At 34.2% G+C, this 25,545-nt stretch overlaps 2 protein-coding genes across 2 annotated transcripts in view; one reads left to right on the top strand and one right to left on the bottom strand.

Moving 5' to 3' along the window:
* On the top strand, positions 1–1,658 carry LOC134231331 (profilin-1-like). The gene is made up of 3 exons (XM_062713284.1): positions 1–193; positions 476–653; positions 1,381–1,658. Exons 1-3 carry the CDS (start codon positions 77–79, stop codon positions 1,485–1,487), a joined length of 402 nt encoding a protein of 133 aa, XP_062569268.1. The 5' UTR covers positions 1–76; the 3' UTR covers positions 1,488–1,658.
* Positions 1,659–2,926: 1,268 nt separating this feature from the next.
* LOC134231329 (general transcription factor IIF subunit 2-like) overlaps positions 2,927–25,545 on the bottom strand; it is a 43,970-nt gene continuing 21,351 nt past the window's right edge. The window contains exon 8 of the mRNA XM_062713279.1: positions 2,927–3,250. Within this exon, the coding sequence (XP_062569263.1) occupies positions 3,131–3,250 (120 nt within the window). The 3' untranslated portion in view covers positions 2,927–3,130. The remainder of the gene's footprint in view (positions 3,251–25,545) is intronic.

The raw sequence follows: 25,545 nt of genomic DNA on the forward strand, positions 1-25,545 counted from the left end.
ATAAGAGCCCTCTCGCACTGTATCTCGTTTTCCTGGTTGACGGTTGTTGCGAACGGTTGAAAACTTTTTCATCAAAATGAGTTGGGATGGATGGCTGCCCGTCGTGCAAAGTGATGGAACAAATACCTGTGCTCACGAATGTGGAATTTATGATACTCAAGGCAACGTTTGGGCAAAAACAGCCAACTGTAATGTAAGTCAACGTGGTGAAGAACGCCCCCCAAATGGTCAGCCGCCGGCAAATTTTTAGCGGGTTGATGACCCACCTTTTAAATGTCCTGCGATTTAATCAAAATGAATTATTTGTTTTAAATTGATATGAACTTATGCGCTTTTTAGTAAATGCAGAGGAAGAATTTAAATGTTAAACAGTACTTCAAAAAGTATTACGATATTTAAGTGGCGGATTCGTAGGAGTGGATGTAACAAATTAAAGTTATATTTTTTATCATAATTATTTCTTTTATCTTTTTAGTTAACAACGACCGACTTTACAGACCTGAATAAGTTATTTGCTTCAGGGATGGATTCTGGTGTCACAAGTGTAACTTTAAACGGCAAAAAATATATCATAATAAATGCAGATAAAGATGCAAAAACTATAGAAGGAAAATGTGGCCCGGGAGGCTTTTGTGCAGCAAGAGGTCAAACTTGTAAGTGGTTTTCCTTTTTCATGCAGCAAATACTTAGTTTATTAACCCTATTTTCCGTGTAAAGCATCCATTGTTTAGCCCAACATGAGGAAGTAATTCAGTAATGTTTCAAAGTTATTTTAATATATAAAACTTGCAAGAAACAGACCCTTTGGCAGGTTGTGTGGAAGTATGTTACATTGTGAAAAGGAAGGGAAGCTGACACAAGAAAATAAGTCAAAAGAAAATTGTAGAGACAATTGTTCAATATAACCAGACATGAAACATAAAGCCAGTTTAATAAAGGAATTAACGTTCAAAATCATGCAAGCATCAGAGAACTGAATGCTTTAAGCACTTGTGGAAAAATAATGTTCTTTAGTGGAACAAAGTCAGCAATATTCCCAGCTTTACGTATGGATGAGAGCCAAATATACATATTTTGAAGTGTGAAAAATTTTATTTTTACTATTGATATTCATTTGTAGTAAAAAAAAAATGATTTTGATAAAAAAAAAATGATTTGATAAGAGGTCTTAATTTTCAGATTTAGGGAGAGGAAATTATTTATGCACTGAATATTATATAATGAGTGTTTCAGTGCACACTCATTTATGAGTATCAGATATTTGTTGTAAAGTTCAGAGGGAAAAGGGGGCGGCGGGGGGGGGTATCAAACAAAATTAAGTATTTAGCCATTATTTCTTGGTGTATGTGATTTTACAATATTCTTTTCTTGTTGTTTCAGTCACTGTCGTAGGCTTTTACAATGATGCATCTGTACAACCAGGAAACAACAAGAAGCAAGTAGAACACGCAAAAGGCAAGCTTGCTGAAGCCCTCGGCCAAAACTAGAGAGACATTTCTTACACCAATACTGTTCATGCTGGTTTCTGTTCTGTACATTTCAGTGGACTTGTAGGATATCAACTGTTTAACAAGTAGTCTCCATCTTGCCAGAAAGAAATGTTTCAGGGATATTATAAGCTTCCAGAAATCCTTGACAGCGAAGGATAATTTTTTTTTGTTTTTTTTTTTAAGTTTTCAGTGCAATTGACATTCAGGGGGTTTTGTTGCCGTAATTTTGTTTTGAGTAGAAATTGAGTTTCATTTTCGTGAAATTAATTGTTGGTAAGTTATAGAAAAAGATATTAGATTTGATTTCAGGAAACCAAGTTTTGCTTTTGTTTTTTTTTTTAATTTACATGTTAGTTGTTTTGGAAATTTTGTTTTCAGCAGTGATTACAAGTTCACTGTACTGCCTAGTCATATACCACAAGTAATCATTTGTAAAGCAAGCATTTAATGTAATTTACATATATAGGTCATTTAACACCATTCCAGAGAGTCCCATTCCAGTTTGACATGGGTGCAACGGAATTGAGATCTTTTATTACTTACTATCAACATGTTTATGAGTACATGTATATTCTGAAATAAACCATTGATTTGCACAATGACCATAAAGAGATTGTTCGATTTCAGTAGAATAGACATTCAACTTCTTTTGTTATTCTTTTGAACAATAAATTATCCTATCTTTGTAATAAACTTTTTTTTCCATCTTGAGAAAATTAAACAGTTACACTGATCCTTGGTCAGTATTTCTTGTAAGGTGAAGGATTTGTTGTTGATGAAGGCTCTAACAAACCTGTAACATAATAGGAGAGTATATATTGTAACCACTCCGAAGGAATCTTGATTTCTAACTTCACAACATCATTGTCTGAGATGACAGTTATGGATGCTTCAGTCTTGTTTTTCCTGGTATTTAGAGAAAATTTCGTACTTGGCAGAGAATCATCAGATTTACTGATGTTGATCCCTGTGTCAGAGTAACGTGTACTTTGTACTGTTACACCAGCTGTCACCTCAAAATACACCAGTACAATTAGTACTTAAATACAATAGGGAAGCAACGAATGGTACGTGCGGCATTTCTACAAAGTGGATGTGATCATGTCAGTTATCATGAAATTCGCATACCTGGTTAATTAAATATTGGATCTTTACTGGTATTCTGATGAGATACTTTGACAATAATGGGAAATTTTAGAGATTTTCATGAAGCACTGCAGTGACAGAATATAATGCGTTGTTACTCTCCCTATTACCACTGTCACAGGATATATCCCTCAGAGGGCCGGAATAAAGTTGATGACAAGAGCTGCAAGTCATGGCAACATTTTCTAGTACTCAGATTTATGAAAACAGGCCCCAGATATAAAGTTTTCAATAAGTCAAGCTAATGTATTAGAGAGATGATATTAAATTTTTCAAAAAATTAACAAATATGGTATGCACAAACATTTATTGACTTTCAGAGGACGAACAATGCGTTATTCTGGGTTTTCAACTTGTCCATTCAATGTTTCACACTTGAATTTAAAATTCAATGAATGCATGATGAATGTACAAAATATGTTGAATATATGGATTCACTGATCAAACTACAAGAACCAGTCAAGATAGCTTGACCTAGAGGTCACAGGTGAAGGTCATCCAGATGAATGCTGTTCTTTATAATGGCGGTACTCTGGCTTTAACTCCCACATGTTTCGATGGGGTGCCTTCATGTTGTAGGTACAAATCTCCTTCAAAATTTCTTTCAAATAAGTCTGAAAAAAGATAAAGATTAAAAAGGCATTGCCAAATAATACATATGACATGAAACTCAAGAGTGGGCAGGAAGTCCACCAATTTGATGATGGCAAAAGTGCCTAGTCAGCTGTATTATGTAAAGGACTAAATCAGCTGTTTTGTATTGGGGAAGAATGTTGAATCAGTTTCCTGTTCATGTCTTTAGACAACCCAAAAATTATTTAATATAAAAGTTAAATTAGTCTTGAGGAGTACATACAACAGATGAGACAGATTGGGGGAGGGGGGAGGCTGCTAAAAGTATGAAATTTCCAGTTGGACTGAGGCTTCATCAGTTGATGACGTAATTCTCAAAGTATAAAAATAAGGTCATTACACTCGATGAGTTGATGTGACGAACAGGAAACTGAGGTCCTGAAATGTCTTGGTGTGTCAACAAAGGGTACATGGTAATTATCTAGATTAGCTTTCTCAGTTCAGTGTCATTTGTGGATTGGCATATCGTAAATCCTGGATGAATTAACATGTCTTGTCTGAAGCAGTACTCTCATGATAATAAAGTGTCCAAAGTCACAGCCTGTGATGACTGGACACATACCATTAAGTCATTTAAACACACCTCTAACAAATACAATTTCTAATACTGATTTGTTTAGTAAAATATCTGCTGCTTGTCCTCTGGTACTACTATTAACTTTATTTTTTTTAATAGTTTTTATGTGTTTGATTAAATATAAATGTATCTAGTAATTGGCTGAACATTGTTCAATACTAACAGGAAATGAGGCTAGCTTTTATTCATTTTACGAGAGTCCTGCACACACTACATAATTTGATGAATAAGGGAAGTAGAAAATTCTAGATACACCAATTCCTCGTCAACGGGAAGTTATAGAGAATAGATATTTATTAACGAGACTAAACTGGGGGTGGAACAGGAAAGAACAACCAGGAATCTTGCACAAGAAAGCTTTTTAAAAAAAAAAAAAAAAAAAAACTTTCTGGAAAAGGATATATATAATATGTTAATTTCAATAATGCTAGTGTCCGAGCCAGCTAGCTTCACATTTTAAAATCATTCTCATCTATACTCTTTTTTTTGTATGAACACAAAAAAGGCCCATAGCTCCCAAGTGAAAAAAAATCCTCAAACAAATCACTTTAAGAAATCACTAATGAATCAGTGATTTGAAGATGATTTGTAAGTGATGCAAATTCCCATGCAAATGAGCTAACAAATCACTCTTAATAAATTGTAAGCAAATCACCCTGAAATCACATCGAAATCACTTTGAATAAATTGTGTAGAAATCACTTCTGTTGAACAAATCGCAACCAAATCACTCTGAATAAATTGCAAACAAATCATTTCAAATAAATTGCAAACAAATCACTTCAGTTTAACAAATCACTTTCAAATCACACCAGGTGGATACACACATGTGTGCATGATGCTCATGTAACCATTTCTCAAATATTTGAAAAAAATGCATATTTGTTGTACATTAACAAAAAACTTTGGCAAGAATGTTTTTAAATATAAACTTTTACTAGGATGAGTCCTCATTAAGATGGCATCACGTACTTTAGCTATCCACACATGTACTTGGCTCCAAATTCAGAATATGATATAAGCATTAATTGTTGACTTTTAGAAGTTGGTAAATTTTTTCCTATGTGAAATACCAGTAAATATTTGTCTAGATACTTTAAAAAAACCATTGCTTTGCTGAAGCTTATAGCTTTACATAGATTTTGGTTTAAACATTAATTGCCACACACCAACTTTGTTGTTTGTAGAAGAACAATAAATTGCATGTAAACATATGGAATATTAACTGAATCTAAGGAGGAAATGATAGCATAATGCAGTTATACATACCTTAAAACTATATTCTACATGGTTATGGAAAAAACATCAGTTTCAACAAAAGAAGAGAGGTATGAATCTAGAGCAGCACAATCTAACACCTTTCATTTCAATTCAAATCTGATTAATGAAAATTGGCGGTAGAGTTTCTAATACTGACCAATCAGCAAGCCAGGCAGAAGTTATAAAGTAAATCATTCTCAAATCACTCTGATGAAGGACCATGAGTTCAACAAATCATTTCCAAATCTGACTAACAAATCATCTTCAAATCACTTCGAAGAAAGACTAAGTTCAAGAAATCATTTTCAAATCACCTTGAAGAACGGCTAAGTTCAACAAATCATGAAGAAATCACTGTAGCAATTTCGTAAGTTTAACAAATCACTCAGAAATTGTCTGAAATGGGAAAGAAATCACAAGCAAATCACCATTTCATAACAAATCATACACAAATCATAGTCATCATTTTGGTAGAAAATGATTTGTGCATGATTTGTTAGATGAATTGCTTACAAATCACTGAAACAAATCACTTTAATAAGTGATTTTAAAGCAATTTGTAGGCAATTTGTAAGTGATTTGTTTGAAAAAAATTTCACTTGGTCAGGCCATGATGGTAACCTGAATATGACAGGTTAACGTTTCTCACACTACAACCAACTCAGCCCACATTCTGAAACTCAGGACCTCTTATGTATGTCTTCAACAATTGCATAACTGACCTTTTTCTAAAACATAACATTCACTGTTTCTAATTCACATTTGAATTCACTGTTTCTTGGAATTTGGGACTTCCTTTAAATCTAGATTGGGAAAATGGTTAACAGTAGATGCATAACTGTTCAATATTAAGATGCAAAGAGTTTCCTTCTGAATGTTCAAGATTTTCAAGTATATGACTCAACTCTGGGACTGAATAGCCCCTCCCAAGGGCTTGAATTCAGGACACAAAAATCTTTTTTATTTGACAAAATGTCTCTCTGCTCTTGGTGAAGTTTTTTTTTCTAGAAACCATATTTTTAAAAAAATTCTATCTATAGTGAGCATTTAAAGTTGCTTTTCCTTGAAATACTCATAGTCAATACTTGCAGTAAATCATCAGTAAGCTCTTTAGAACTTAATATGGAAGTTCCTTGTGTCTAGGCATGTACTTGTTCAGATAAATCTTGTGTATTATAATAATACTGGTACATGAATCTATATATTTCATAAATACAGATCATGTTCAGTTATCTGAAATGTAAAATGTACTAATCAAGAAGGTGTGTTCCTTGCACATTACACTAGTAAGATGAGTGAAATGACTTTCAAAATAGTATAATAAAACAAAGATAAAATCAAAGACTTAGTAATTATATATAACTAACCTTGACAAACCTTATCTATATTGCAAGGTCCCAAACAAATGTTCTGGAAGTGTGCATATCTTGATGCAATATTTATGCAGTTTGGTCTGGATAGGATTCTTTGCTATTTATAGGAATGAACTTGCAATTGAGAAAATAGCTATTCAATCAAGTAGAAAATGAACTTTAGCAAATTCACCATCTAAAGCATGCCAGGTAACATGCATATTTAGATGCATCATCAATGTTAAGTTTGTTGTTTAGGTGGTGTTAATTATTTGAAAATGCGCCTGCTCCAAAAACTTAAACCTGCTGGCCATTCTTCTGGAATATATATTGATTGAAAATGCAGCATCTAAACCTGAATGGTTCAATGAAACATACCAGTTAGATGTCACCAAATAAAATACACCATACCTTCCAAAGATAAATTGGAACAGTGCAACTAATAGTACAGGAATGTAAACTATCGCTTTCTAAAAATCAAAGAATTTAATTATCTATTTAAAAAGTTTATTTTCTAAGAAAGTTAATTATATTAGATTTTTGAAATTCAACCAAGAGACACATGCATCCAGAAGATGAAAATGAAGTTCAGGAAATGAAAATAAATACACATATATGCTGTATGAAAAGTTGGCAGCTACTGAACTTTTGTGGGAAGCACTGACAGACTTTTACAGTTGTTGCAAGTCAGCATTTCTCACAAAAGTCCACTAGTATGTGTTCTGGAGAGGAGAGGGCTTACTGGGGCAAATACGGTAATAACATACCTGTATTACAGGTAATACTTATTAGGTACTTTCAAATATAATAAGGACAATATTATGTCCTTTGCAAAAACTCCATAAAAGTTAATTTCAACAGATATTCTTACTGCAGTGGGCCCTATTTCTCTATGGCTAGGTCCTGTATTTGAAGATAGCTATAGGTTATACACAATCTGTATGTATCATATATCAACATTTAAATGGGTCTTTTTAGTATTACACAACCATTCCAAGGAATCTACAAATAAAATCTCTTCCTTGTTCAATGGGATATTTTTAATACTTCAAAGGTCTATCATATGAGAATATTAATGATAGTCATACATGTATTTCTTTCTGAGTCACAGTTTTTAATTAGCATTATAGATTCAGTTTCAAACCATTTTGACAGCCAAAAAAAATTAGTGAGGACAAGCAACACTTATATGTCCCCATCTGATCTACATCTTTAAAACTTATTAAGTAGTCTGCAATATTCATATGATATAGGACATTCACAACCTGCATTTATAGGACAACAGCATTGGCTGTTTCTTTCAGTCATATACCCATGCATAAACAGCACATAAATATCTAGCCTTTTTATCTGCCTAACTTAAAACCAACTGAATAAGAAGGTACCTAAGATTAACACTTGGGTTTTATGTTGAGTAAGCGGTGCACATCGATGACCTGGATATGGGGTAACTAACACCCACACATGACCTTTGACACCTGGTGACCTCCTATCTGTAAGCCCATAGCTACATGCATTATTTGTTTTTGGTAATAAATAAACCTGTGGTGATTATGTTAAAAGGCTACATAAGTCCCTATGGATATATATGCTTGAAATTTTAGCAACTGATCTTAAAATTCTACAAATATACCATCCCTTATCATTTTTTACCAGGCATTTGGAAGTTGGGGGATACTTCATTCTACCCCATATATTGACCGCTAATCCGGAAATCTATAAACAGGTTTACAATTTTTTAAAAGATCACAGTCCAAATTTAAACCATTAGGGTATTTAAATTCAGACAAGTGAGTTATCAGAGGTACACATAATAAGCCGTGTGCACAGAACGACCCACAAAAGTCTAATTTTGAAAACTTCCTGAAATGTGCTGAATTCAATAAATTGTATGGGATAATATAAATTAACAGAAAATATTGTAGTGTCAAAGCAGTGTATTAACAATTTTTGTTTTTATGACGTCACAAACTAGTTTATTTTATATCTTTTTTGAAAGAGGACAAAATGGACAAAATTTTTCAATTTTAGCTTCAAAATTTATATGAGCACAAGTTTGTTCAGGAAAATATTGACATATTTCATTGATATTATCATTCTACACATTATATCAAAATATTGATCCTGAACACACATTTCAGTGACTTTTACTCAAAATATCGACGAAATATGTACATTTTTCTGTAAAATTCATAAAAAACTGAAATTTACGTCATGTTTGTGATGTCATTACGTACATATAATTACTTATGAAAATATTCAGTGATTTGAAGTCAGCATATACTCCCCTGTTTAAGAACTTAATTAAATATATCTCCATCAAAGTTTGATTTGGGGGGCAAATATTGGTTAGTACCGAATAAAGTTCTTTACAACTTCATTCCTTATTGTAGCACTAACGTTATTCCAATTTTGGTTGTTATTTGATTATTTCTCCATTTCAACTAAAAAGCAAAAATGTTCAAAATATTGCATACCGTAAATCTGGAAATTTTTACGTCCATTTTATTTTGCGAATTTGGGTCAAAATGCTGGCGATTAATTTTTACGTTTTGCGAATGACCACTGCTTTGTTTCTATTTTCTTTTGGTGATTTATTTTTAAGAAAAATATTTTTGCAAATGCAATGAACTCGCAACTTTGCTAAATATTTATCCACAGCAAAAATTTCCAGATTTACGGTACTTCCCATGTGATAGGCATAAAAAGATAATTGCAGCAAAATGTCACCTGAGTGACTAAGGTGATCCTGAGAAAAAAACACCTGAAGCCCCAAAGTACTTGACTATTATCAGAGAGATCTAGATTTTTTTTCAAACATAAATACATAACTGTCACAAAAATAGAAAAAATACTACCGGTACATGTATATATTCTACAATCTGCACATAAAATCAACTGACTTGTTTTATTTCCCCCTTTTTTTACCACCAGGGAATATGCCTTTAAAAAACAAAATTTCAAACTGAGTAAGATACAATAGGTTGTGGGTTGACAAGAGGAACACTTAGCACATCTCCTTGTGGTACTTCAGCCTTTGTCATGCTGGTATGATAGCCCCGAGACAAGAATGTACCGTATATAGATTAACAGGGCTCTCTGGAAATTACATCACTGTATAGTCAGAGACATTTTAGAGTTCATTCCCAGATAACACTGCGTGAAGCAATGGAGAAAAAGACACAAAATTTTCTTAATTACAAAAACCTACGTGTAACAAAGTCATCATCTTCTCTAGCCACGAGTGATGATCCACTCCTCTTTCTCTTGTGAAAAAAGATGATATCAGGAGCCGGCCTAACTCTTGGCTAGAGAAGATGATAATTCAGAGTTATGTGACAGCGCGCTGGTCTGTCTTAGACATAATTTGGCGGTGCACGTTCATTTTGGGAATTTACCTCAAGGGTTTGGGGAATGTTAGGAAACACATAAGTCCAAATTTGTAGGGTAACAATGACAGTTTATTAAAGTAAGAATGAATTCCAACAATATAAACACACATAAGATGCAAGTCCAAGTCCTAACTAAATTTTAGATAAATTAAGTTGGCCTAAATAGAAATAAACTCTTTAAAGTTTCTTAGTCTAATTTCCTACATGGTTCTTAACACATTCGCTCACAAGCTCTGTCACTCTACTTCTGCATATCCTATCTGTATTCTCAACTACATATTTTATTAACTAATTGTAAGGAATTACTCAATGTGAAAATAGCCATAGGCAGAACTTATCACATAAGCAATTTAAACAATAGACTACTCAGGTGTCATCCTTTGATGCCAGGAAGTCAAAGAAGGTTTATTTTATTAACATAACACCTAATCAGTGACCATTACCATCAGGCAGTTTGAGTGTCAATAATTAACAATTACTAAGAAAGCATTAAATATTTGAGGGGATTAAGAATTAGCCAGATGTTGTGTTGGTTTAGCTTCACTATTTGTGGACAAATAAATTTTGATATTAAGAATTATCAAAGTAAATGAATTTGATGCATGATATGAACAATTATTAAGTAAAACAATAAAATATAAGTAAAATAAGTATCAAAAGTGAAATGGGAGCCATTTCACTGGTGATATGCTCCCCCTACTTCACTTGAAGATTTCTCCTGAAATCTTAAAATATTTAGTTATATATTAATATCATTGTCATAGTTTCAAAAAGTTTCATTGTTTATGTCACCCTACTTTTTTTTAACTATTAAAACTACATATATATACACAAATTTATCCGAGAGTCTTACCAGGTTAAATTTCTTAAAGAAAATGTCATTAACCTAAAGGTATTGTAGGGTCAGAAAATATTAAGAACAAAAAAAATCAACTAGAAATATTTACATAAATAGCTTCCTAATCTGGTAGGAATTCTGCTAGAATGAATGCAAGTAATATGATGTATTTTACATAATATATACAAGGGCCCATAATAAAATCTTTGAAGATGAAATAATGATTATTAGACTTGCATGTACAAGGCAATAAAATAAACATTGAAAACAAATAAGCATGCTAGTAAAAGTGTCCATTGAAAATTTTTTTCTTGAATGATGCTTCTGAGTTCCTTTTAAGGGTCCTTTGAAATAAATTGTTGCACAACAAGCACAATGATATAGTTCACAAAGTTCAATGTTTCATTTTGATATTTTGAAATAAGAATTGTCCTTTGAAACGCTTCTGGATTTGAATATTTGCATTGAAAAAGTTCTTCGAAATGATTCTTTGGTATGTCCTTTGATAATTGCTTCTGAGTTTCTTTTGAAATTGCTTTGTTGGCTGCTTGCACTTAATCCTAACATCCCATCGGGGGGAGTTCCATCAGGATTCAGCTACAGTTATCATGACATCCCAATAGGGAGTTCCATCATGATGTAAAAGCAGTCAATAATCACGACATCCCAGCAGGGAGTTCCATCATGAGGAATGATCACCATGACATCCACAATTTGGATTGGAGTTCCATCATGGTGATATTGTACTGAGGCAGAAGTCATAACATCCTTATGAAGGAGTTCCATCATGACCAAAAATTGACAGTCAGCTATGACATCCGTGGATATACAAGGAGTTCCATCATAGCACAATTTGATGATCTAGAAGAAAAGAAGTGTTCATCAGAATGATTTCCTGCAAACTTAGGAAAGTAAACATGTATCAGGCACAAATTATTTGTAGTCAGGAAGAGTGGCAACTGGCAAGAAAGTACAACCACTAAAAATCTACATGTGACACAAGAAATTGACCTACAAACTACTGGTATTTAAATTGAAATGGAAAACTTTTGAAAATAACTTAAGGTCTGAGAAAGAGTTGGTAAAATTTTACGATTCCAGATTTATTCTAACAGAAAATGTAATGAGAAATTTTAACTGAAATGAAGCATTACACCGTTCCTCAGCAATTTAAGAAACAAAAATAGTTTCCGCTGGTTCATGACTCACAGGTGTTCTAATGCCATCCAGTATATTACTGATCTGAAATTGTCAATATTTATATATTTAAAGGGAGAGGTTATATTAAAAATATTGGTGGAGGGTGAAAAATAAGGAGTTAACTTTTAAGGGGGGTATAATATTTTTCCTATGTCCTTAGAAAATTGTGATAATGTGCGGCGCCTCACATTATCTAGCACTGATGAACAGGGCACAGAAAAAACACTACATTGCCTAAATTATAGAAAGTCAAAAAGAGGAGCAAAAAAAATTATCATGTGATAATCTTAAAAATGAAATGGGGTAAAAATCAATTTAAAAGTCAGCATCAGGGTGAAAGAGTTTTGTATGATTGCGAAGTTTGATTTTGAAAGCAAGGATTCCCTCATCAGAAGAATAACAAGTTGGTAACCATTTGGCTTTTTCTGGTGTAAAGTGATGCCAAAAGAAAGTGGGTCTGTTTGGAAATGCATTGACAGAAGAAATCGGGATGTATTGGCAACGGTTTCTGTTTATTTGTCCATTTGTTCTCTTGTGAGTTTCTGCAATTTCATGGTCTAATTTATTGAAGAAGGCTTTTAATAAATGGCCTGCAACTTCTCTTGAACGTTTGTAACCTATACCTGCCTGGTAGTTTCCATTGTCATCAGATAGAAGGAAGCCAAAGTTGGTTTCTTTCCGATCAATCATTGCTGCGATGATTTTTTGTTTGCTCCTTTGCATTAGGTTTATGGTTTGAATTGTTCCTTGTTGGTCAAAAAATTTCTTGTTTTTCAATCGCTTTCTTTTCTTTCCCTTGGCATTGTAAAGGGAGTGGAAATTGTCTTTCAGTTCTTTTGGAATTTGACTGCCATCTTGCCATGAAGTTTGAGATTCATCTTTGAACTTTAGTTTGTAAATGGGTTTACCTTGGTACAAACTGTACTCGAGAATTTTCTCAATTTCCTCGCCAGAAAATAACCTGGTTTTGATCCGCGTATTGTTTTGCTTTGACGTAACAGTTTGCTTTGACGTATTCTTTTGCGTTGATTCTTTGTGTTTGTTCTTTGGTTTCGATGCTAGTGGATGGGGTGGTTGATTTTGTTGCTCAGGAACTGCATCTGGAATGCTGTGGTCCTCGTTAAGATTATCGTCTCCATCAATTTCTTCATCTGAGAGATCCTGATTATCAGTATTGTGAGGTTGCTGAACATCTTCAGCATTATCATCTACTATTTCCTCAGGATTGAGCATGACGTCTTGATATTCTGGTAGGAAGTAGTAAGGTCTGTCATTGGGGCTGTGATAATCTTTCAATCTCTTAGCGTGGACCAAACTTTTTAGAATTTTGTGGTCTGAGTCTCTTCTAAGTTTAAAAGTGTGGTTTGGTCCCTGATAAATGATTGAATATGGACCAACCCATTTCTGTAAAAGCTTTGGAGATTTTCCTTTGGGAACATGACTACAGTACAGCCATACTTTGGATCCGACCATGAAATCTGGCTCCTGTGCATTCTTGTCATGTTGCTGGGTGTATTTTTGTTGATGGAGTCTGATGTTTTCTGCAGCAATTTCTCTGCACATTTTCAGTTGCTCTAGAACACGCATTAGATGAAGCTTTGGTTCTTGTGCCATGGACGGCTTAGGTATTAAAGCAACATCAACAGGAAGACGCATTTTCTGTCCAAACAACAATTGAAATGGTGAGAACATTGTAGACTGAGTAGCAGGTGCTGATCTGTATGCCATAAGGACAGCTGGAATGAATTTCACCCAGTCTGATTGGTCTTTGTTGCAGTATGTCCTTAATGTTTGACTGATGAAGGAGTTCATTCTTTCACAAGCTGCATTTGTCTGTGGGTGATAGGCACTGGTATAGTGTCTGGTGACCTCAAAAAGTTCACAGAGAGCTTGAACGAGTTTCGACATAAAATTTTGTCCTCTGTCGGAGATGAGCGTTCTCGGTGCTCCATATCTAGCAAATATCTCGGCAAAAAGTACTCTGGCAACCTCAGTGGCTTCCATGGACTTTAAAGGAAAAGCCTCGCACCATTTGGAAAAACTGTCAACAACTAATAGAAGGTACCGGTCTTTGTTTGGTGTTATTGGTAGTTCTAAGAAATCCATGTGCCATCTGGTAAATATATCCTCAACGGGAAGTGGCGTCAAAGGAATTGGTCTCTGATGTTTTGAGTTCTTAGACTGCTGGCAGGTTTCACAAGTTTTAATATATTTTTCAATGTCTGCATACATATTTGGCCAGTAGTATTTTGCACGAATGGTAGCATATGTGCGTTCATGTCCTTGATGTCCACCACCAGCAATGCAGTCATGAAATGAAAGTAGTATGTAATTTCGCAGGGGTGTGGGGACACAAAGTTGCTTCACAAGGCTCTGGTCTGGTGAATGATTTCTCGTGCGTTCCTTGTAAAAGTGAAACAGAAGTCCATTGGTCGTTTCGAAATGGAAAGATTTAGCAACAATTGCAGTAGCCTGTTTTATATTTTGTGGCAAGGTTTCTGATTTCTTGTAGTTGATAATTGCTTGAAAGTCAGGGCAATATTCTTGTAGGTGTTGTAGATTGGGATTGTCTGAGACAACATCATCATGCTGATCTGCTGCATTCAAGGCAACAATATCAGGTTTCCTAGGTGCTGTGTCTTCTGGATATTCAAATGTGGCTGCAATAAACTGTTTTCTAGTACATTCAATGGATCCGATGGCAGGTAGGTCCTCATCAGAGTGCATTCGTGGTGGAGTTGTAGGAGGATAATCTCGACGAGATAGACAGTCTGCGTTTAGGTTTTTCGTTCCAGGACGATGTTGTATTTTGAACTTGTACTGCTGAAGAAACAGAGCCCAACGTCCTAGTCTACCTGTCGCATCTTTGGTGTTGTCCAACCATCGTAGTTATGTTGTCTGTGTAAACTGTAAACTCGGCACTAGTTAGGTAAGCCTTGAATGTTTTGATCGCTTCAATCAAAGCTAGCCCTTCTTTATGGTTGATGTGCCATCGCTTTTCTTGTTCCCGTAGTGCGTCCTCCAAAGGCAATCACATTTTCCAGTCCTTGTGAGTTGATTTGCCCCAGGACATATCCTATAGCAGCATCAGAAGCATCAACAGATAGAACAAAGGGTTTGCCAAAGTCTGGAAATGCTAGAATAGGTGCAGTTTTCAACTTTTTCTTCAAAAAGTTGAAAGCATCAGTGTGTTCTTGTTTCCACTGGAATTTGATGTTTTTCTTCAGGAGATTTAACAATGGAGCACAAATTTTGCTGTAGTCTTTGATGAATTTCCTGTAGTAGTTGCACATTCCGAGGAAGCTGCGGACCTGTTTGGTATTTCGTGGCTGTGGAAAGTCAGCAACTGCGGAAATGTTAGCTCGGTCTACCTCGACACCTTTGTCAGAGATAATGTGTCCAAGATATTTGACTTCTTGGGCAGCAAAATGGCATTTAGCAGGCTTAAGAGTTAGATTGGCTTTACAGAGTTTTTGAAAAATGAGGTCTAAATGTTGTAAATGTTCATCAAAATTTTTAGAGAAAACCAAAATGTCATCAATGTAAATGAGAGCAATTTTCCAGTTCAGCTCCTGAAGCACTTTTGTCATTAGCATCTGGTAGCTTGTTGGAGCATTTGTTAAGCCGAAAGGTAGCCGTTTAAATTGATATAGTCCTTGGTGTGTAATGAAGGCAGTTTTGTGTTTTGTTTTCTCGTCCAAAGGCACTTGCCAGAAACCACTAGCTAAATCTAACACACTGAAAATTTTGGATTTTGAGTCGGCTGTTGTGTCAAACACTTCGTCAAGTTTTGGAATGGGGAGAGAGATATTGTTTATTCGCAATGGGGACTTGATTTTTTGATGTGTTCAGGGTCCAGTGACTCAAGAGGTATTTTAACACTTTTTAATGACAAAGTAGAAGTCAAAATTTCAAAAGTCAAACTTGATCCCCTTGGAAATTATATTGTTTCAAGTATCTTCATTGACAATAGATATTCTATTACACTAGTAAATTTATATGGCCCAAACAAAGATAATCCTGATTTTTATATTGATCTTGCAAATATCATTGATGATTTTGAAGATGATTTTGTTATAGTCTGTGGGGACTGGAATCTTGTACAAGATTATGATCTTGATTGTTACAACTATGTGCGTGAGAATAATACAAAAAGTAAATCTGAAGTAGAAAAATTAAAGGACAGATTCAATTTAGTTGACCCATGGCGCGTTTGCAATCCAGATGTAAAAATGTTCTCTTGTGCTAAAAAATCTCCTATCAAGCAGGCTAGATTAGATTTCTTTCTAATATCAGAAGAGCTTATGTGAAGACTAGATACGGTAAATATCCTCCCAGGCTATAGAACAGATCATTCAATAATTGAACTTCAACTAAGATTTGACAACTTTTCTAAAGGAAAAGGCTTTTGGCGCTTTAATAATTCGATGTTGAAAGATCCTGATTTTGTTAAGAAGGTCAAACAAATTATTTCTGATACTCAGGTAGAATACTTGATAGGTGAAAACAGCTCATCAACAATTGACGATAATTCATTACTAGAAATTATTTTAATGAAAATTAGAGAGTTTGCAATTCATTTTTCCAGTAAAAAATCCAGTGAGAGGAAAAAAAAGAAAGAACTTCTTCAAACGCAAATAAAATTTATGCACGAAATGTTTAACATGCACCATCTACAAATTTATGGAAATTTACTGGATGAGCTACAGGCTGAACTTGAAAATATTAGAAAATATGAACTTGAAGGGCTTTTGATACGAACACATAGTAAATGGATTGAGGATGGTGAAAAACCAACAAAATATTTTTGTGCTCTAGAAAAAAGAAACTATGTAAATAAAAATATAACAAAAATTATTGATAGTAGAGGTAATCCAATTGTAAATCAAAAAGAAATATTAGATAAACAATTCTATCAGTCTCTATACAGAAATTTAGATGATTCACTAATTGATGTTGATTTAAACACAGTTTTAGTAGATTGTAAAGTTCCCAAACTCAGCACAGATACAAAAACACTAATAGATAATGATATCTCCCAGTCTGAAATTTTAAATGCTTTGAAAAATATGAAAGCATTTGACTCAGTTTCATGGAGATTTATTTTTAAAGTTCTACAATTCTTTGGTTTTGGTGAAAAGTTCATAAAGTGGATTAAATTGTTGTTTTCTAATGCAAAGTTGTGTGTTATCCAGCATGGCATATTTTCAGAATTTTTTGATATTGGAAGGGGATGTAGACAGGGGGACCCTGTTTCACCCTATTTATTTGTACTTTGCGCTGAGATCATGGGTATTATGATAAGAAACAATCCTGATATCAAAGGAATTTTTATTAAAAGAAATGAATATAGACTATTGCAATATGCGGATGATACAGTCGTCCTTTTGGATGGTACAAAATCCTCTCTTACTTGCTCTCTATCACTGGTAGATCAGTTTTCTAAATGTTCTGGTCTTAAACCAAACTATGAAAAAACTCGATGCATAAAAATTGGCTCCATGTCTCAAGAAAATATCAATATCTGCTCAGATTTTAATCTCCATGGGTCTCAGGAACCATTCACTGTATTAGGTATAACTTATTCTGTAGATTTGAACCCAAACTCTATGAATGATATCTAACAACTGTATATACTTTAAACATTGGGCTGAAAAAGGTGTAAAGTACATAAAAGATTTGTTTTTTCCTGATGGCCAGCCTATGAGTTTTGAAGAATTCTGTGAGGTATATAATCTGTCAACCCCTTTTATATTTCATGGTGTCATACAAAATGTCAGAAAATTGAATTTAACTTATACTGTTAAGGATGTTCTTTATAACTCTCCCTATTATCCCAATTTCTTCAAAACAATTTTCAAGAGTCAAAAGGGATCAAGAGATTTTTATGATGTATTAATTTCATCGAGATGGAATAAACCTAAATATGAAAGTAAATGGGAAAATGCTTTAGATTTGAATGTAAACCAAATGTGGTGGAAAACTCATAATAAGATTATTTTTAGTATCACTGAAGATGTACAACTTAGATGGTTTCAATATCGAATTGTTCATCGAATTTTGAGCACCAATGTTTATTTAAACAAGAGGCCCACGGGCCTTATAGGTCACCTGAGTATTGTGTAACAACTTTCAAACAATTAAATTTGGTTCGTGTTTTAAACCAGAGGCCATGAAATTCACAATCCACAATTTTGAAAGAGGCACCATTGCTTATCATAATTAAAAATACTCTACTTACTCAATACCTAGAGGTAGATCAGAGTTACAAAGAGAAAATGTTCTTCCACTTTATAACCAGTTGTGCACCTCACCCCAAAAGAACCACTGAACCTGGGGCCACATATTTCAAAATTTTGCAAATTTTATCATAAAATGGTTGATTAATACCAAAGAGCAGGTTTCAAAGCATTAATTTATTTTCAGACTATGTAACCCCCCCCCCTTCAGGGCATAAAAATAACCATTTTGCTAGATGCACCTTTCTTCATCATAAATATGCATACTTGGATAATTGGCATAAAATTCATAATTTTGGAAAAGGCACTCTTGCTCATCATAACTATGTGCTTAGTTAGTTTATTTAATACCCAGAAGCAGAGAAGAAGATTTTCAAAGAATAAATGCATTTTCACTATATAATCTATAGAGCCCCGCCCTAACACCAGAACCCCTGACCCTGGGGCCATAAAATTCACAAATCTGGAAGAGGCACTCTTGCTCATCATAACTATGTACTAAGTTAGTTTATTTAATACCCAGAAGCAGAGAAGAAGATTTTCAAAGAATAAATGCATTTTCACTATATAATCTATAGAGCCCCGCCCTAACACCAGAACCCCTGACCCTGGGGCCATAAAATTCACAAATCTGGAAGAGGCACTCTTGCTCATCATAACTATGTACTAAGTTAGTTTATTTAATACCCAGAAGCAGAGAAGAAGATTTTCAAAGAATAAATGCATTTTCACTATATAATCTATAGAGCCCCGCCCTAACACCAGAACCCCTGACCCTGGGGCCATAAAATTCACAAATCTGGAAGAGGCACTCTTGCTCATCATAACTATGTACTTAGTTTGTTTATTTAATACCCAGAAGCAGAGAAGAAGATTTTCAAAGAATAAATGCATTTTCACTATATAATCCATAGAGCCCCGCCCTAACACCAGAACCCCTGACCCTGGGGCCAAAAAATTCACAAATCTTGAAGAGGCACTCTTGCTCATCATAACTATGTACTTAGTTAGTTTATTTAATACCCAGAAGCAGAGAAGAAGATTTTCAAAGAATAAATGCATTTTCACTATATAATCCATAGAGCCCCGCCCTAACACCAGAACCCCTGACCCTGGGGCCAAAAAATTCACAAATCTGGAAGAGGCACTCTTGCTCATCATAACTATGTACTTAGTTAGTTTATTTAATACCCAGAAGCAGAGAAGAAGATTTTCAAAGAATAAATGCATTTTCACTATATAATCTATAGAGCCCCGTCCTAACACCAGAACCCCTGACCCTGGGCCATAAAATTCACAAATCTGGAAGAGGCACTCTTGCTCATCATAACTATGTACTTAGTTTGTTTATTTAATACCCAGAAGCAGAGAAGAAGATTTTCAAAGAATAAATGCATTTTCACTATATGATCTATAGAGCCCCGCCCTAACACCAGAACCCCTGACCCTGGGGCCATAAAATTCACAAATCTGGAAGAGGCACTCTTGCTCATCATAACTATGTACTTAGTTAGTTTATTTAATACTCAGAAGCAGAGAAGAAGATTTTCAAAGAAATAATGCATTTTCACTATATAATCAATAGATCCCCGCCCTAACACCAGAACCCCTGACCCTGGGGCCAAAAAATTCACAAATCTGGAAGAGGCACTCTTGCTCATCATAACTATGTACTTATTTAGTTTATTTAATACCCAGAAGCAGAGAAGAAGATTTTCAAAGAAATAATGCATTTTCACTATATAATCTATATAGCCCCGCCCTAGCACTAGAACCCCTGACCCTGGGGCCATGAATTTCACAATTTTGGTAGAAGACTCAATGCTCATTACATTAATGCTAACAGTTTGCCTGCTTGATGTCCAGGAGTAAAGAAGATTTTTAAAGATTGCACTAATTTTAGTAGTTTTGGCCCCACCCCTCAGGCCCCAGGGGGGTGGGGACCATGAAATTCACAATTATTGTTCCCCTTCACCCATAGATGCTGTATACCAAATTTGGTTGAAATTGGTTTAGTGGTTTCAGAGAAGAAGCTGAAAATGTTCAAATGTTAACACACGACACACGACGCACGACACACGACGCACGACGCACGACGACGGACGAAAACAGATAGCAATAGGTCACCTGAGTTACTCAGGTGACCTAAAAAAATAGGAATTGTAAATTCTGATCTCTGTACTTTTTGTGGTATGCATCCTGAATCAATCACCCACTTGTTTTGGGAATGTTTATATGTTGATATACTATGGAATAATCTAGTAGAATGGATGAATGATAAAACTGACCAGAACATTGAAAGAAACCTTATAGATGTTATACTCAGTAGAGATGGTAAAAACCATAATATACTGAACCTTTTAATATGTATAGTAAAAAGACATATTTATAAGAAAAGACTTTGTAAGACATAACCAACCATTGATGGAGCTAAAAAAGAAATTAGTTATTACTATAAAATTGAGAGATTTATGTATAAAAAAAAATAATGATCTGCCTATAATATTTGAAAAGAGATGGGGTGTTTTTTCCCCTCTGTTTTCTAATGGTTAAAATTGTATTTGTACATGCTTATAATAACAATGTACTTGTTTAAAATCACTATGCTATCCATTTTTTTTCTCTTTTTTTTTTTTTTTTGGTTTTTTGGATAACTTATTTGTCAATACATACACATATTGTATGAATGTGGTGTGAAAGGATTTGTTAGTCGTTTTTTTGTCTTTTTTTTTCATTGAAAAATTGTCCTGGTCGAATTTATAGTGTTCATATTAATAGTAGTTCACTCACAAATAATAGTGCCATGTAACATGTTCATATATACATGACAAAGTGAATAGTCATTTGATCAGTATTATCATATATCATAGAGATGTTAATGTCATTTCTTGGAAATATTTTTCATCTTAAAAGAATGACTACAATGCATACATCATAAGATTTTATAAAATGTTTTATATTCTATGTATATGTACTATGCACTATAATGTCTTTAAATTCCTCTGTTTGTCAGTTTGGTGAATCCAGGGCTCCCCAACCTTGGCGCCATTCATGTAATCATATACTGCTGGGGCAATAAAAAAAAAAAAAAAAAAAAAAAAAAAGGGAAATGAAACAAGCTCTGTGATAGAATTTAGTTTTCTGTAATCTACAGCAAATCAGTACTGTCCATTGGCCTTTTTGACCATAACTACAGGACTTTGGTAGGGAGAAGTTGATTCCTCAATAACACCATGTTTCAGCATTTCGTGAATTTGCCGCTCTGTCTCTTGCCGCATTTGTGGATTTTGGGCATATCTCGGTGTGCGGACAGGTTTGTCTGTGTTTGTAATAATTGCATGTGTCTGGAGGTTTGTTTTTCCGAGTTCAGAGGCATCTTTGGCAAACACATCTCTGTTTTGTCCAATTAAAGTCAAGAGTTGTTGAAGTTGTACAGCTGTAAGATTTTGTTCCTGAATGTTTACACGGAGTTCTTTGGCGATAGATGTATAATCTGTAGTGGCCATAGTCTGTGTAGTGTCTAGAGTTGAAACACATGCAGAGTGTACATTGTCAATCGAGATGATGTCAAAGTTAGAATCAATGTGAAAAACTTTCGCAACAACTGAATTTGCTTTTAAAGCAACTGATTCATTAAGAGGATTTAGGATCCTGTATGAAATTGTGTCTTTTACACATGTAGTGATACATCTGCTTCCAACTAGATTCTTATTCACAAGAAGGTTCACTGGTTCAAGGAAGACTTCAGAACCATGAGGAACATTAGAAACTGATAGGGTGATTGTTGATTCAGAAAGAGGTGGTAATTGAATTTCCAACTTTGTACGAGCAAGGGAAATATGTTGATTTCCATCATCTTTGTTGTTTGGGGTAGTAATAGAAGCAATGGTTGTCTCATTTTGAAAAGAAACACAATGGTTTGTAAGATCTATGACTGCTTTGTTTTGTTCCAAAAAATCTTGTCCTAAAATGAGGGTTTGGGGCAGATTTTCTAGGATGTGAAAAGTATGGGGCATTTTCAACCCACTGACATCTATATCAAGGTCTGTTGTTCCCAGAATTTTATGAGATGTGTCGCAAACACCTTTGACATATGAAAATTTTGATTTTGAAACATGGGGATTTTTGAAAATTTTCCTAAGAAATTTATTGCAAATTACCGAAATGATAGCACCAGTATCAATTAGAGCACTGGTATGAAAGTTTGAGATTTTGACTTGAATTTTGTTTTTATTGGTGATAGCTGTTGAAATGGAAGCTACAAATTTGTGAGGGTGGGACGGGAGGGTGGTAGATGGATTTCTATCAGAATAAGCCATTATCGTGAAAAATACAGTAAATAAAACAATCTAATGAAAATAATAGAAAGTTATACACTGTGTCACATGTGATAGTAGTGGCTGTACTCACCAACAGGAACTGGCAGGTTGTCTCTGTATGGATTTGATGGCAGGGCTCCTTTCTTTAGAAGAATGTCAGAGTCACAAATCACAGTATCAACAACACAAAGGTCCTGTAGAAATCCAAGAGTCCCAGAATGTTCACATTATCTCACAGCGAGAGGAATTTCCAAAGGATTCAAACCGGATTCTCGACCACTCTGTGACCGCGCGCTGGTCTGTCTTAGACATAATTTGGCGGTGCACGTTCATTTTGGGAATTTAGCTCAAGGGTTTGGGGAATGTTAGGAAACACATAAGTCCAAATTTGTAGGGTAACAATAACAGTTTATTAAAGTAAGAATGAATTCCAACAATATAAACACACATAAGATGCAAGTCCAAGTCCTAACTAAATTTTAGATAAATTAAGTTGGCCTAAATAGAAATAAACTCTTTAAAGTTTCTTAGTCTAATTTCCTACATGGTTCTTAACACATTCGCTCACAAGCTCTGTCACTCTACTTCTGCATATCCTATCTGTATTCTCAACTACATATTTTATTAACTAATTGTAAGGAATTACTCAATGTGAAAATACAGCCATAGGCAGAACTTATCACATAAGCAATTATCCCTTATCATTTTTTACCAGGCATTTGGAAGTTGGGGGATACTTCATTCTACCCCATATATTGACCACTAATCTGGAAATCTATAAACAGGTTTACAATTTTTTAAAAGATCACAGTCCAAATTTAAACCATTAGGGTATTTAAATTCAGACAAGTGAGTTATCAGAGGTACACGTAATAAGCCGTGTGCACAGAACGACCCACAAAAGTCTAATTTTGAAAACTTCCTGAAATGTGCTGAATTCAATAAATTGTATGGGAAATATAAATTAACAGAAAATATTGTAGTGTCAAAGCAGTGTATTAACAATTTTTGTTTTTATGACGTCACAAACTAGTCCGATTTTATATCCTTTTTCAGAAAGAGGACAAAATGGACAAAATTTCAACAATTTTAGCTTCAAAATTTATAGAGCACAAGTTTGTTCAGGAACAATATTGACATATTTCATTGATATTATCATTCTACACATTATATCAAAATATTGATCCTGAACACACATGCGCTCAGTGACTTTTACTCAAAATATCGACGAAATATGTACATTTTTCTGTAAAATTCATAAAAAACTGAAATTTACGTCATGTTTGTGATGTCATTACATACATACGGCGTCATTACTTATGAAAATATTCATTGCTTTGAAGTCAGCATATACTCCCCTGTTTAAGAACTTAATTAAATATATCTCCATCAAAGTTTGATTTGGGGGGCAAATATTGGTTAGTACCGAATAAAGTTCTTTACGACTTCATTCCTTATTGTAGCACTAACGTATATTCCAATTTTGGTTGTTATTTGATTATTTCTCTAAAAAGCAAAAATGTTCAAAATATTGCATACCGTAAATCTGGAAATTTTTACGTCGATTTTATTTTGCGAATTTGGGTCAAAATGCTGTCGATTAATTTTTACATTTCAAAATTTTGCGAATGACCAGTGCTTTGTTTCTATTTTCTTTTGGTGATTTATTTTTAAGAAAAATATTTTTGCGAATGCAATGAACTCACAAATTTGCTAATATTTATCTACAGCAAAAATTTCCAGATTTAAGGTACTTCCCATGTGATAGGCATAAAATGATAATTGCAGCAAAATGTCACCTGAGTGACTAAGGTGATCCTGAGAAAAAAACACCTGAAGCCCCAAAGAACTTGACTATTATCAGAGAGGTCTAGATTTTTTTTCAAACATAAATACATAACTGTCACAAAAATAGAAAAAATACTACCGGTACATGTATACACTACAGTCAACGCGGTTCCCGTATTTACCGCGAGTCCTCGCGGTGTGAAATTGATCGCGGTTTAACACAGGTAACTCAGGTGAAACCGCGTATTCTCGCGGTACGGGCCCTCACCTGATCCACACCATCGCGGTTTGCGATATCAGTCTCAGGTAAATAAAAGTTATCGTCGTAAACGCGAGTTACCTCCCCCAACATTTCGCACAGAATAAAATGCATGTCATATATTTTAGCGTCATTTGGTTAAAAAAAATTGGTAAAAAGAATTAGGATTGATAAATATATAATTTGTATATTTTTATCTATTTAACGCCATTTTCTTGAAGGCCAGCATATTTTTTCGGATTCAGCATACTCGAAATAGGTTTTACAAAAACTAGGCTGGACCAAATAATAATTATTTGCCGTTAAAAGTGGTTTTTTTTTCTCCTAGAAATCGGACCAGACTAAAGTCTCCGGTAGGCAAATATCATTTATTTAAATCCAAAACGTTTGAAAAATATATAAATGAATTGGTGATTCACATGGTATTTGATTGAAAATTATTATTTTATTTTCTTATCATTTACATTTTGTATATTTCTATATTTCCCCTCCAGTCCAGTTATTAACGAATATTACGAATTAATGCCTCCCCTTTTTCAAGCAAATAAATATTAAAAATTAGAAAATCTGAAAAACCCAAACAGTATAAAGGTAATTAAAGTTTAAATTTATTTTTTTTTCAACTCATTTATTCAATTTACCGTGTCTTTGATGTTCTCTACATTATCGTTAGAATTTTCCGTTTAGGAATTGATATCATTCCCGACTAAGTCATATCAATTTTTTTTTATATTTGATGCTGTGTAATATTTTTTAAATGCAACTTTGTATTTTACATTATTTAAAATTACGTATGAATTCCACTTAAGTTGGTCATTAATAATCATAAATAAGGTTCAAAGCAGTAAATTTTTATTTATGACCATCAAGAGCAAATTATATCCCCCCCCCCCCTCATCCATTTTACACCACAATAGCTAAATTATTGTAATCAGTGGTAATAATGGAATCTGAAACAAAGCTTTCCCTTTCAAATATCTAAACATTATAATGAAAGCAACAGAGGGAGAGGTATTACCTAACTTTACGCATATACCCGGTAGTCTGTGTAT

Source organism: Saccostrea cucullata, unplaced genomic scaffold, assembly GCF_032062105.1.
Source record: "Saccostrea cucullata isolate Sc308-1 unplaced genomic scaffold, CSIRO_AGI_Scuc_v1 ctg32, whole genome shotgun sequence".
In the NCBI taxonomy this organism is placed as follows: domain Eukaryota; kingdom Metazoa; phylum Mollusca; class Bivalvia; order Ostreida; family Ostreidae; genus Saccostrea; species Saccostrea cuccullata.

What these genes read in the sequence shown, in the direction of transcription:
- LOC134231331 (XM_062713284.1), top strand. Translation starts at nt 77, where the DNA reads ATGAGTTGGGATGGATGGCTGCCCGTCGTGCAAAGTGATGGAACAAAT. An exon ending in CAAAAACAGCCAACTGTAAT is followed by an intron (nt 194 to 475) that starts GTAAGTCAACGT and finishes TTATCTTTTTAG; the next exon opens with TTAACAACGACCGACTTTAC. An exon ending in TGCAGCAAGAGGTCAAACTT is followed by an intron (nt 654 to 1,380) that starts GTAAGTGGTTTT and finishes TTGTTGTTTCAG; the next exon opens with TCACTGTCGTAGGCTTTTAC.